Source organism: Mercenaria mercenaria, chromosome 9 (genome assembly GCF_021730395.1).
Source record: "Mercenaria mercenaria strain notata chromosome 9, MADL_Memer_1, whole genome shotgun sequence".
Classification (NCBI taxonomy): Eukaryota; Metazoa; Mollusca; class Bivalvia; order Venerida; family Veneridae; genus Mercenaria; species Mercenaria mercenaria.
The window spans coordinates 2,443,610-2,458,460 of NC_069369.1; the positions used below are offsets into that span (position 1 = coordinate 2,443,610).

Consider the following 14,851-nt stretch of genomic DNA (forward strand, 5'->3'; position numbering starts at 1 on the left):
CGTAGCTCAAAGGTCAAGGTCACACTTAGATGTTAAAGGGCTTTTTTCATGATAGTGCATTGATGGGCGTGTCCGGTCCATATCTTTGTCATTCATGCATGGATTTTAAAATAACTACGCATAAATGTGTGACACAGTAAGACGACGTGTCGCGCGCAAGACCCAGCTCCGTAGGTCAAAGGTCCTAAACTCGAACATCGGCCATAACTATTCATTTAAAGTGCCATCGGGGGCATGTGTCATCCTATGGAGACAGCTCTTGTTTATAAATAAATACTGTCAAGAACCCATTAATCCATTTTGTTTCTCTTTGCATTTACAATAGTACTGTGTAGTGTTTATGTTATTATTTTCTTTAATCCTTACTGTTGCCTATTTTTAGTTTCATGTTAATGACACAGAGTTTACCTAGACGTATGAAGGTGAAGGGAGTGCGAGGAGATAAGGAGGTTGGGGTCACCTGTATATCATACCATTCTGAAGACAAGGATATGTTTCTGGTGGGGTCAGAGGCTGGGGTTATCTTCAAGTGTTCCATGAACTCACAGGGCCCTCCAGCTGGAAGTAAGTTTCAGTAGCCTAGGGGTAATACATTTTGTAACTCCTCTGTACTTTGTTCAAGGTGAGCTTTTAATATAGGTGGATTGTCTGGCATCCATTGTCCTGTGTCAACACTTTAAACATCTCCTCTGAAACTCTGTCACAATTACACCAAACTTGGTTAGTAACATCCTGGCATGGACCTCTATCAAGTTTGTTCAAATGGTTTAGCTTTGCCCCATTTACTGGTTGCCAGAGATGAAATAGAAATACTTCTCCTCATTTGTGGTTTGATGGGTCTTCATCAAACTTGGTTTGTAGCATCATTTAAAGGTTCTCTACCCAATTTTCATCAAAAGTAATGATGTTAAAAGATATGTGAATAAGGTCTAATTGATCTTTTTCAAGTTGAGCTATTGTGATCATCCTGTGTCTGTTGTACATTTTGAACAGTTTGTATGTTTACACTCTAGAGGTCACAATTGTAGCTAGATCCGAGTAGAACTTGGTCAGACAGTACCCTCAATAAAATCTACAAAATACGAATTTGTTATTGGATCATACAGGATGAAAAACTAGGTTACTAGGTCAGTTAAAAAGAAAAGCTTGTTAACATTCTAGAGGCTACATTTTTTACCTCGTCTTTATGAAACTTTGTCAAAATGTTCGTCTCTATGAAATCTAGGTTCAGATTCAAAACTGAAATACCTGAGGTCAATGACTAGGTCAAATCATAGAAAAGCCTTGTTGAGATAGTTCTGTACATTTTGATCAGAATTTTTCCTACAATGTAGAATAAAATTAATCCCTGATTTTTCAGAACTTCAGAATATTCTTTTAAAATTCAGCATCGTGTGCTTGATTTTTTTTTGTCAGAATGTTTGAAAGGTAGTTGATGATGATACATAATGCTGTGTGTAAAAACCCTAAATGCATCCCCAAAACACCACCACCCTACATCAACCCCCCACACTTAGTTTCTTGTGTCTTAGTATTCTGTCACTGCCACCACAAATACATAGATGATGATTAATATTTTATGCCCCTGGCATCTACTGATGCGGGAGGCATATAGTGATTGACCTGTCCCTTCGTCTGTTTGTTCGTCCGTCCGTACGAGGTTAACCAATTGGGACCGTTTTGTCTAGCATCAATACCTCTTACTAGAATGACTTGATACTAATGCAGATGTAACCTATGACCATTCCTCATCTTCAGACATCACCTGACCTCAGTTTGAACTTGACCTTGACCTCATTTTGGACTTGGGTTGCTTTGTATGGGCCATCTCTTGGTTAACCAAATGGGACCGTTTCGTCTAGCATCAATACCTCTTACTAGAATGACTTGATACTAATGCAGATGTAACCTGTGACCATTCCTCATCTTCAAACATTACCTGACCTCAGTTTGACCTTGACCTCGTTATGGACTTGGGTGCAAAATCTAGGGACAAGGATGCCACCGGGGGCATCAAGCATTTATTGAACGCAGCTCCTTGTTTCTAACTGTGTGTTTAACTGATTGGTAAAATAAATTTTGCCCTCATCATTTGACTAGCTTGGATATATGGCTTTGTCCTCAACTTGATGCTGAACCTTCCTTGATCTTAAACTTTGTGGAGCTGTTTGACACAAAATTTATTGTTCTTACTGTCTTGGTTAACCTATTATTATTATATGGCTATTATAAAATCTACCCTTACCTTTTATCTTTTGTTTCTGTATTGGAGAAATAAGTATCAGATTCAGTCAGTTGATTAATTCTTTAGTAGAAATTCAAACTTTGAAAATTAATGCCGATGCTAGGGTAACTGAATAGCTTCAACACAACAGGTTGCATCTATATACAAGGAGGAACAAGAGAAATAGCATCTAGCTTCTAACTTCAAGGTCTTGTGTTGGAATTCTAAGGTGGTGGCAGTTTTCTTGCAGCCAACAGTCTTCTATACCCCGTATTTTCATCAGTATTGACTGGAAGGCTAAAAACTAGCCGGCTGACATAATTAACACATCTTTACAACCAGTGTGGAAAAGCAATTTAACCCTTAACCTGCTAAATTTCTATAATGAACTTGTCCATCTTTCACTTTGGACAGTACCATTAACTGCTAAAAACGATACTAAATGGCAAACAGTGTAGATCATGATCAGACTGCACAAATGTGCAGACTGACCATGATCAGCACTGGTCGCAAAGGCAGAATCAATCGTTTCCAGTATGATAAGGGTTAAACTTTCACTTATACTTTGAAATACATTTATTATTTTACTCTGTTTGCAGGTCATGTTACATCTTCTATCCCTCTGAAATCTCCAGTAACCTTCACGTATAACCCACATCATGGTCCTGTGTATGCAGTAGAGTGCTCTCCCTTCCAGAGAAACGCCTTTGTTAGTGCGGGAATGGATCAGTGTATACGACTTTATAGCATATTACAGGTATGTGGCTTCACAAGGTTGAGGAATGATACAGTGTCAATGCTCATTGCTTTAAGTGGTGTATGCTCATTATGGAAGTCACAGGTTAAGTGCTATTACTTGATCACTCGACACCAGCACTAATTTCAGCTTGTTTGATTTTTTTTTTTAATTCTTTAAGGTGTTGTTTTCACTTGATCTTTGGAGTCGGTGTCATGGTTGTGTAAGATTTTTATTTTGGTCTATTTGTCAAAAACCGTTTTTCGCAAAATGTAAAAGCACTAATTTATCAGGTAAGAAGGCCAAGATTCATAGCTCTTAACTTGAATTTCATCAGAATATTGGCCCTTTTTGTAAGTTAGAAAATTTGAATTTCTTAGTTCAGAGTTTTGTTTACCGGTATGTGCATTTTCATAAATACTATAGATTTGACCTTTGGCTTGCTTGTTTATCATGATTAGGTTTGTTGGTAAGAGAACCATATCTCCAGCCCATTCTGTCAGATTTATGGCTCTTGTACTAAAACGAAGTTGTAATTTCTTGATTAAAATGTTAAGAGCAATAGCTTTGAAAATTCGCTAACTTGTTTATCATCATAAAATGCGTATGCATGCTAAAACCAAAAGCCAAAATCACAATTATTGCATTTGGTCAAAATTATGGCCCTTTGTGTCTTAGAAAATTGAGCTTGTTCACTTTTTAATCACCACATTTGTAAGTACATCAAGAACCATAAATCACTTGCATTTTGTTAGAATTATAGCTCTTTAATTAAACTTAGAAGATTGGTATTTCTTAGTCATTCTCATTTAGGTTCTTTTCTTGAATACTATAGCTTTGAAGCTATACATTACTGTAAACCTAGAATTGTTTTCGCGCTTTTTAAATTAGCGCCTTTCACGGGTAGTATATTTCCGTGAAATTAAATAGCCGCGAAAACCTCTGTTCTAACAAAACTCGAAAGATTCTAGCTTCAGCTTATATAGATCACTATAAAATGGTTATGTGCTTACTGTAATACACATACCTGGATATTAATAATTCATATTCTAGTACCGTAATTAATTGTATAACATGAGTGCACAAATCCTCATTATTTCAGTTGATTTACAATTTACTTATTTATGAAGCAACAGCATTTTCAATATCAATCAGTAAGGCAAACAAGGGATAAAAACAAAAACGATATGCATCTTTCGAACAACATATAACAGCAATTTGCAGTCATCAGCCAGTATGATATATTATTTGTAAGTAAAATATGGTGTCTATTTCTGCTAAGTGTGGATTAATCACCTATTTAAGGTAGTTCTGCACGTTTGATAAACCGGAAGTGATGGCGTAACGTCATTTATCCGGAAAACGTGGAATAAAGCCTGGATTCGGCGAACGGAAATGAAAATCATTTTCTGAATTAATAGCAACATATGAGTAAATTTATTACAATGGCACTGTTACTGTCTTTCTAAAGTTAAAATATGATATTAAAACATCTGACACGTTAAAAATTCAAAATAATGTCTTAAAATTAGCGTGAAAAGTGCGGTTCACTTTTATCATGGTCAAATATCTCAAAATTAAGCACACGGACCTATACATTTTATTTCACCACATTATAGGCCATATGTTTATTTACAAATGTGGGAAGTTTCATTAAATTCTACATTTGAAGAAAAAAATCTATTCGCGAAAATGTTATGAAAGTTATGATTTTCCCATAGACTTCCATTACGAAAAATTGCGTGTGGTCGATTTTTTTCAAATCAGTCCAGCAAAAAATCAAGTACACGACCCTATCTTTTTTATTTGCTGAATTTTCTAGGTATATTCTGAAGATTTGAAAAATCAGAGTTTAATCAAATTCTACATTGTAGAAAAAATTTCGATCCAGACGTGCAGAACTACCTTAAATGGCAGACAAATGACAGACTAAAAACAGCAATTTACTGACTGTCAATAATTGGAAGTGTGAATAACCGTTGATATGGATGAAAAGGATTAGGGTGCATTTATAATTGAAGTGTACAATAAAACTGAATGTAAACTATGCAGTGATACCTACCTTATTATACTAAATATGTTCACTTGCGACTTCTTATTCGCGGGATTCGCGATGGATATGATTCCGCGAAGATTTGTATCTGCGAAAATGTTCATGTTTTGAAAAACGCGAAATATAGTATCCGCAAACATTTCTAGGTTTACAGTATTTTGTCATCAATATATAAGTAAGGTCAAGAACTGTAACACTTTTACTGTATTTCCCCTAAGTCAAGCACTTACAGACGAGCGCTGGCACACACAGGTATAGCTCTTGTAATCAGTATTAGAGATCAGTGTTTTGATATTTCTATATTGCAGGCCCAGCCGGTGTTAACTATTGAACCTGGCGAGGGTTACATTCACTCTGCTACATGGTCGCCAGTTAAAGCCACTGTTATGGCAGCCACAACGCAGACGGGAAACCTGTTGATTTATGATCTGAAACAAGGAAAAACAGTCCCAGTTCACAAAATGACAGCTAGTCCAAATAAACAACCAGTTTACTCATGCAGCTTTAATCCTCAACAGTAAGTAGTTCTTATATCAAAAATTTTTGTCCTTACAGTCCAAACTCTACCTTCAAATTAAGACCTTCTGAAATTATTTTAATATTAGTGATACACAAAATCTTCCATTTTACACAAAAATATATAACTCATTGTTGGAGACAAATCTAAGTAGAAGAAGGGAAACTTTATTTTGAAGACAAGTATAAAGGTACTTCATTTTAGGTTAGATTTTTTAAATTCAGCTTTGCCTTTAAATATCTGATAATCACTCATTGTACTTTGTTGGGGGATGCTCAGTTGCTGGATCAAATCAATGAAACACTTGTCTGTACAGGCTTTTGGAAGAGAGTAGCATGGACATGTAGTATTGAAAATAGTTTCTAATTGGTGTATGGAAATTTTACATTGTGTGTTTTCTTGAAATAGAATAATAACGTTTCTGTTGCATTTTGCAGAACACAGCTTCTTGCTACAGGTGATGCTGCAGGCTTTATCCAGATTTTCAAATTAAGTTCAAACCTTCGAACATCAACGGGGAAAGAAGCAGAGTTTATAGGGAGCCTGGTCAACGTATCATCAGAATAACATTAGCATCGTCAATTTAAGAAAGCATGCTTTCACCATAAACATGTAATGTTTGATAAATTTCTGGTAGTGTTTGCAAAACAATGTTTTAGAAAAAGTATTTAACTTTTCAAATCACTGCCAGAAAATCCGTTTAGTATAAGAACTGAAATGTAGTGGTAGGCTGATAAAATTGCAAATGCTTTATGATTGAATTCCGTCCAATATTGTAAAAAGTTCTGTAAATCACTTCCGTCCAAAGTTACTTTTGTTGTGTAAAGACCTGTACATTCCAGGATATGCTTAAACCAAATTGTTAGATTAAAATTAAACTGACTTTGATATGTTTTGAGACTGTGATATTTTGTGATATATATGTAGGATAGTACCTTAAATTTTAAATTATGAAAACAAATTAAAAAATTCATGTTAGTTATTTATTTATAACATTTAAGACCAAGTATAATACTTCAGTCTTGAATTGACCATTTTAGGCATGTTGTTTTAAGATTTTCAGAAACTTGTTTTCCTTGTAGTCGCTCTTGCAGATAGTTGTACTTACCAAGCCGTTGATAAATATTTAATTCCCAGTCATAACTGCATTATTGCAGGAAGAACTTATCTCAGTGCAAAAAAAGCAGTCAGATACATACATATTGTATGACATCAAAATGTTTTATATATTTGTCTTATCTCTCTACTTCAGCAAATTTAAATACAATGAATATACAGTTTTGCCAGCAAAGCAAGCTGAATTTATTTACATTTTTGCTAACTGGCTAATAGTTGTAAACCTTGAATCTCATTCTAGATTCTACTATTTCACTGTGGCTTGGTGAACTACAAAATATGTGGGTAAAAGCTGTTCGTATTGTTACATATAAAATACAAACTGTGATGTCTTATTTATCATTTATTTGATAGTCTGTATAAACTATATAAACATTCTATAAAATTCATTTTTACTGCACATGTATATTTGTTTTGTTTTTTGCCAATGTGACATGATAAATGAATATCGGTGTAAATGTGTATGCAGGCTTAGCAGTATCGTTTTGCCAAACAAACCAAATGTGAACTGTTTGTTCAGCAAGTTCACCAAAGTAAAAATATCGAAAGTTCACGCCCCTGAGATTAAAGTTGCCACCTTGCACTTGGGTGTGGTAAATAAATTAGAAACTCTCCTATTAAGCCAACCAGGTATTGAATTCTTAGTGAAAATTCTGTGAAATCATCCTTGGCATCAAAGTTATTTCGCAGGAATACGAAATCATAAAAGGAATGCATTAGTATTATATATTTTTGTTCTATTTGATGTATTGGATATACACTGTCACACTACTGAACTGCCAGAAAAAACTTTCTTTCCCAGACCTAATCAACTAATTACAGACAGCTAACCTGCACATTATCTGATACCAGTCCTATTTCATACTACTTATATTAGACTTCAATTTCTTAGACAGTTCTGGTAATTTCCTTATGTGATCATCTGCACACTTTTTTACACAGGATTCCATCTCTTGACCTAACTGTAAGCGCTGTGTCTCTGAGATATTTGTCGTCATTTTGTCTCGTACTTTGTCCTGACAATCCATAGCACATCTATTCAACCGATTCTGAAAAGGACACAATAAATTCAAACAGTCTGTGTTAATATCATGTTATGTCATGTCAATTAGCACAATTTTCATGGTTATATGGTAAACAGGTGCTTTTACATTCATGCATATACACATACAACAGCAGTCATTCAAGAGTGCTAGTTCATCCAGTATAAAGAGTGATCTGATCTGAGAAGCAGAGCCAGACAAAGCCCCCAGAATAGAGAGAATTTTAGACACGGCATCTCCTGTTAACTTATCCTAGACAGCCTGGTTCTTCAATGTGCCTGGTACAGAACACCAATACATGGAAGCTGTCTTACCTGGGAAGAACCAATACAAGCCTCTTCATTGATGGGCAGATTATTTGAAATAAGATTTTTTAAGGGGATATCAATGGGCACATTTTTGTAAAATCACCCTCAGTGAGGGCTTCAAATAGTCTTTGTTTAAAATGTGACTGCCACATTTTCCGTTATGAACATAAACTATAGTAATTTCTTTTTAAATCCTATTTCCAGTAATTGTTTTCTTAGTAATACTAAGTAATACCTGTCAAAGATTTGAATATACATTGTACATGTAGTAGAAAGTTTTACTGAATCTATTATTTTTGATTACCTTCCTTGATGACTCTTAACTATAAAAGTTTATGCGCAGTATTTAAAGTAGCACTTTTCTAACCATGTCAGTATGCATACAATCTATTTGGACAGCTGTTAACACAGTTTCATCTGTTTTTAACATAAAATTTAAAGCCTTAAGAAACTTTAAGCAAAATTACGCTCTTTTTCAACTTAGAAAATGTTTGCTCAAGCTTTGTTAAGTTTGTATGTAAGCTAGTTTTAGGCGGAAGGGCTTCAAATAGTTAAGTGCACAGTCATAGACAGCTCTTGTTATTGAAAGCATTCAAGTATCGGTATTTTGTCAAATTAATTTGACCATGCTCAGTTTAAGCCGCTTTATTAAAACAATATTGTGAACAGTAACATTTAGTTTTCAAACTGGATACCAGAATAAACAAGAGTCGTCTGTAAGATAGCCAATGCTAGACTATTCAAAATGTCCCAGAAGCAGGAATATTACCCTAACTGTTAAAATATCTATAGAGTTTCAATCCAGTAGCTCTGCATTAGTTTTAATAGAGAAAGTAACTTGCATGCAAAACTTTAACCAGAAGTTTTAAGTTCAAAATGCGACATAATTTTGCAGTTATGGGACTTGGTGGTATGACCTAGTTTTATAAACCCCGAGGAAACGATTAAGTTTCAATTCAAATTTTGCATTAGTTTTTGAGATAGTAACTTGCATGCAAAACTTCAACCAGGATTTTCTAAGTCCAAAAGCATGCTGGCAGAAATGTATGACCAAAAATGATCTATAGCACTTCAAAGCCATTCAACTGATGAAATGTTTCAAATATTGGGTAATGTTCCAGTTTTTGTTTCAGTAACAAGAATAACTGGATGAGAAGAGCTAGCACTGGCCTATAGCAATCTGCATTATGCAAGTCTGACCCCTTGACACATCCTATTTTTACCTGAAAGTTGCCCCATGTGGTTCTGGGACGATCTGTGTATGAAAAGAATAGGAACAGCTGCCTTACCCTTGCATGATCGTAAGAAGCGACAAATAGGGTCTTAACACTTGGTTTTGCAGTAATTCTGTGATTCCAGCAGGTATGCAAATTTTGATTCCATACCTCATGTTTTTATTTCGATGTAAATGAGATGTGGAACCAAAATCTGTAGTCCTGAACATCTGACTCCATATAACCTATACTGTTATGGTGCACGGTAAAACCCAAATAAATAAATAAATACCTGAAAGTTCTCTACTTCTTGTTGCATGAAATTCTGTGCTCGAGTTAAGGGTCCTGCACAGTTTTCTATACATTTCTGTACATCATCTATACCAGCAGTTTTATTATCACAACAATTTGCGCTACATCTGTGCATGTCACCCTGAAAAATGAAATAGACACAGCTCAATGACGGCGGGACAAAAATAATGACAACAATCAGTTTGGAGGCAGTATTGTTTTAATTTTAGCATTTAAATTTGATGATAAACTTAGACTGTCCTGTAACATACTTGGGTCACTGCAATAGGCTGAAGGTCATTTGACTCAACATTAAAGAAAAACAAATTATATATGTGATACAACCTTAAACATCTGCATAGATCTGTGACTGAAATACCACCTGTTCTAAATGAAACGGAGGTTTTCTAGCATTACATAATGATCTTGTTGCATACGTTAACTTACAAATACCAAGACTGTATTGATTACATCATGCCCTTTTATCCGAAAATGATGTACATATCCGAAACTTCATAAAATACAAAAACATCGCTTATTAACAAGCTTTATCTAGTCCGACATAAGTAAAGATATTGTTGTAAATGCTACCTATTTCATTTTACCTGCATTTTACGCAGAACTTCTTTATCTAATTCCGTAAATACTTTAGTTGCTTCATTTTGCACGCGATAACTGATGTCCTCCATGTTTATTATGATTATTAACGACTAACGCCGGTTATGTATTACTGTCGTCTAACAAGTCGACTTTCATGTAGAGTAGAGATTAGAGACTACCAATTGTTTTCCCATAGACTTACATTGTAACATTATGGCGTGTATGGCCTTCCATACATCGAACCATGTATATCTAACTACAAGTTGTTCAAGAACTATCTTAGTTCTACCAAAATATCGGACGAAAAACATATGAATAGTGATACTTTATTTAAGTAATTTTAGTGTGAATGAGATGACCCCCTGTTTACATCATTGACATGGCGGGAGAAATTCGTTTGATAAAACTTTTTTTAAATACACATAAAATATAGCAAATTTTGTCAAAATGTAAAATAAAATACTGTAAATGCAGTGAAAAATATCAATTTTGAAAAAGTAATCACTTCCTGGGTTTGTTTACATGACTGACCAATCAGAACGCACAGACGTTACCTTATTCCCATATATACACTTACCTCATTCCCAGTAAGTACCCTGTACTTTTTTGAATTGGTGGTCTCTGACCTAGAGACCACCAATTGTTTTCCCCATAGACTTCCGTTATAACATTAGAAACTTTTTGAAAGTATGAACTTGGTAGTGCGGATGACTTACTGTGTAATCCTGTGGATAAATATATGTGGAAGAAAACGGTGAACTACTCAGTAAATGAACAGTGGAAGGAAGAGATCTTGACTATAGCGAAATACCATCATTCTATCAGGTTTCTGGACACTAGCTATTTTATTCCTGGAAAGCCACATCCTTCGATCATTAAGTATACAAGCCAACTCTTCTAGAGATTACACCAGAATACCAGTGAAACTTAAATTGCTTACTGGTACCTACATACTACAAACCAACAGAGTAGCCTTTAACCAAAATGCAATAGATCCAGTATGCCAGTTGTACTACACAGACAGTGAAACCGTTGAACACTTTCTTCTTGACTGTCCAACCCTGCACAATATTAGGGAACAAGTCCTATCCGACATGTTGTTTGAATTACAAACATTAGGTTTGAATAACTGGACTTCACTGAGCACGTCAGAGCAAATAGAAATTCTTCTATACTGCACACATGTGGCCGGCAAACTGGAAATTCCTAGGAAAAGCTTAAACAGATTGGGTAGTGTAGAATTTCACTGCAGAAGACTCCTCTTCAATTTGCATGTACAAAGAAATAAGAACTTTACCGCATTGAAAAATTAATATGGTAAAAGCAGAAACAGTGACATTCGTGGTCCTAAGTAAATCGTGTATCCAGAATAGCGATAAACTACCTCATTAACTGTGTATTGTTAAAGAAAATTTAACTGTTCTTCAAAAAGTTTATATACTGTTCCACTGTTGTAAGGTGTACATAACATGCTATTTTGGTGGAGGGACTCTACGACGTTTATACCCCAGTCACACATACGGCGCGGAAAGCTACGTCTAGCCACGGATAAAAACGTAGTAATCCGTATCGACCCGTATTGAAACGTACCTGAGACGTACCTTAATGTAGTAATATGTATCAGTTCGTACGGCTCAGGTACGGATCGATACGGGTTACTACGTTTCTATCCATAGCTCGACGTAGCTATCTGCGCCGTATGTGTGACTGTGGTATTACACAGTAGACGGTTCTCCTATATTGGAGGTGAAGACTTGGATACAGATACAGATATGGCGAGTACGGCCTTCCATAAAACGAAACATGTATATCTAATCACATTTTTTTTTCAAGAACTATCAAAGTTCCACCAAAATATCGGACGAAAAACTTTATAAATAATGATACTTTATTTAGATTTTACTTTGAATGAAATGACCCTCACGCCCTCTTTACATCGATGACATTTCGGGTGAAATTCATTTGATAAAACTTTTTTCAATACACAAGAAATATAGCGAATTTCGTCAAAATGTAAAATGAAATACTGTAAATGCAGTAAAAGTATTCAATTTTGAAAAAAAAATCACTACTTGGGTTTGTTTACATGACTGACCAATCAGAACGGACAAACATTACCTTATTCCCAGGTATACACTTTCCTCATTCCCAGTAACATTTTTTTTTAATTGGTGGTCCCTGACCTTCAAATATCTAAAAATAAACGCTGTTCTTCTTCACATTAGCGATAGCCAATATCCTGCTCTGTTGTACATATTAACTACAATGTAGTACTCGATTGCGTTTTCATAAGTTACTTTTCGGTGTATGTGGAGGTCAAAGGTCATGTCAGATTATCCGGCCCATAACTTTGACATGCATTAAGGAATCTTGTTTATAACTGGCATGAATGTTTAACTCAATGAGACGGAGTGTCATGTGCAAACCCTAGGTTCCTTTCTGAAAGGTCAAGATCACAGTTATGGGTCAAAGGGTGGGCTCGACATGTTGCCCGTGGGCATCTAGTTTGAAATTATATTCACATTTCTAAAGTGCCGGACAGATGTAGCATTTATATAGTCTTCATTGATTGAAAGACTATGAACCTGAGTGACTCATATGACATTTAGCCGTTGCAAATGCGAAATTTCGTACAAAACCAACAAGCAAAACCCTTTTCAGTTCACCTACACGAGCCATGTTTCTCCGCTGAAACGTACCGACGGCGCAAGATTTCGGAGTCACCATTCATCCGATCTCTCTTGGACAAGTCATACGAAAAAGCATTCATCCGCAAAAAAAATCGTTCAAGTCTAATCATCACTAGTTACATCCTATAAGACAAATGCGCGTCCGGCGGCGGAGTATGCCTCCACTTAGTGATCCTACTATGCCAACGTCCACATCCGTCAGTTGGGTATGATTCAGCACAGAGTCATCAGATTCGTCAAAAACGTTACCATTGGATACGCTCTAGGTATCAGTATGAAATGTCATGACTCCATGAACCTCAGATGGACACTGCAGCACAGACATAACATACCCAGAGCAACCATACTGTACAAAATCAAGACACATCTTGTTGATTTTATTCCAGAAACATCCTCTACATTCAACATGTGTCACAATTCACGACTGTCTGTACACTGAGCAAATTCCTATCAAAACAGTTTCATTCCTGCTACGGTTGTCCTTCGGAACTTCTTGCAGCAACATGCTCTATATCGATCTACGCTAGAAGGTTTTAAGGATGTTTTAGCTAGCATCTACAAGTTCTACGCACTAGACTTCGTTTCATCAGTTATTAAACCATACACAAGGAGATACCGGTAGATTAAGTAGTCGTTCCTTTCAGTTGCGCATGTGCATAATGTTACTTATAAAGGAATACAGTGTGACATAATTTCTAATAAGAAAAAGCTTGGTAAAATATTAAAACTTTCGTAAAGCTACAGGAATATTAGAAAGTAGCCATCTGAATACATAATAAAGAAATATCGGACACGGTGATGTATCGTACTTTCCGTAGTTTAGCATTGCCATGAATGGCAAAAGAAATTTTAGTCAAGATATAAGATGAATCTTAGTGATACTGGCGCAAATACCGTATATATGGAAAGAACGATGATGTCACTACACCCAAAATAGCTGCCGTTTCGTTACATAAATAATATTTAAAAGGCTATATTTTTGTTTGAAATCCGATTTTTTAAACTTATTCCTCAATTTGAATGTTTTATCAAACACTTATTAAATAGAAAAAAAGTCAAATGTGGCACTGTCCTATTGGAATCGCTTGTATAGGCCTACCCTTGATAGAGCGAGCCAACCACTAGTTGTATCTCAGTTTTACTTCATAAAATCAGATCACAATTCTTTGAAATATTGGCTGTTAGCAACTTTTCCCCTTCGTCCTCGTTTGATAACAATGCCTTTGTGGAGTATATAAGTTATGTATCCATTGTGCGTTTCATGCTACTTGGAATTGGGTAGCAATCTGGTCAAGGTTGCACGTTCAAGATTTTAATAATCCTTTGATTTTAGCCTCTATACCAGATAGTTTCCCATTTCTTGTTCTATCAGGTTCCGCTCTACTGAAGTAGCAACATGAAAGTAATTTATGCCTTGTCTCCCTTTGATTGATAATTCAATGCCTGTGTTATTGCATCTACAGTCAAGGGGAGAAAACTTCCGTAACAGCTCTTGCTGCAAGATTGGATCTAACTCCAGATGTGCTTATTAACACGGCTTTTGTCCTTAAATTGAACCGCTTGCGCTAATCAGTCTCCGCCGCGGGGATTAAATCAACTCATTCTTTAACACCAGGCCAAGCTTTTGTCAAGTTCTAAGAAATGTACAGTCTTCCCTTTCTGTTGGGTATGTATTTTTTAAATCTAATCCGCGAGTATACACTCGGCTATGGTGGTGGTTGTGATGATGATGATGATCATCACGGTCATGAACGGCAGTACGATTATTTTTCCCTGAATACTTTCTTTTTAACCGTTTTCTTCGTTGACTCTAAGTTGGAATACAGGTTGTTGTCGCGACGTTAAGAAAGCGATTCAAATCAGTCAAAGCAAGAAATTTTTTGTGTATGAGGTTAGTACTTAAGAGGGAAATTCTTTAGTCCCTTTCAACATCTAGTGCCCAAACAGGAAGCCAGGTAAAGTCCTGGGTCCGTATTCTTCAACGTTTTAAGTCTGAAATTTAGATTTAGGGGAATATTCAACATTTGACAATGTATATTTAGAAAAAGTTTAATGAAAA

At 35.7% G+C, this 14,851-nt stretch overlaps 2 protein-coding genes across 2 annotated transcripts in view; one reads left to right on the forward strand and one right to left on the reverse strand.

Moving 5' to 3' along the window:
- The window catches only part of LOC123546378 (cytoplasmic dynein 2 intermediate chain 2-like), a 25,221-nt gene extending 18,175 nt beyond the window's left edge, over positions 1-7,046 (forward strand). The window contains exons 8-11 of the mRNA XM_045332595.2: positions 383-564; positions 2,824-2,981; positions 5,322-5,530; positions 5,968-7,046. Of these exons, the coding sequence (XP_045188530.2) occupies positions 383-564; positions 2,824-2,981; positions 5,322-5,530; positions 5,968-6,097 (679 nt within the window). The 3' untranslated portion in view covers positions 6,098-7,046. The remainder of the gene's footprint in view (positions 1-382; positions 565-2,823; positions 2,982-5,321; positions 5,531-5,967) is intronic.
- LOC123546379 (protein FAM136A-like) lies at positions 6,977-10,262 on the reverse strand. The gene is made up of 3 exons (XM_045332596.1): positions 10,108-10,262; positions 9,504-9,644; positions 6,977-7,695 (listed from the first exon to the last, which is right to left on the reverse strand). Exons 1-3 carry the CDS (start codon positions 10,189-10,191, stop codon positions 7,501-7,503), a joined length of 420 nt encoding a protein of 139 aa, XP_045188531.1. The 5' UTR covers positions 10,192-10,262; the 3' UTR covers positions 6,977-7,500.
- Between the last annotated feature and the right edge of the window lie 4,589 nt (positions 10,263-14,851).

Excerpts from the sequence above, each read along its gene's own strand:
- LOC123546379 (XM_045332596.1), bottom strand. The coding sequence starts at position 10,191 with ATGGAGGACATCAGTTATCGCGTGCAAAATGAAGCAACTAAAGTATTT. Across the intron at positions 9,645-10,107 it reads AAGTTCTGCGTAAAATGCAG|GGTGACATGCACAGATGTAG; the intron begins GTAAAATGAAAT and ends TTCATTTTTCAG. Across the intron at positions 7,696-9,503 it reads AAGAAGTAGAGAACTTTCAG|AATCGGTTGAATAGATGTGC; the intron begins GTATTTATTTAT and ends TGTCCTTTTCAG.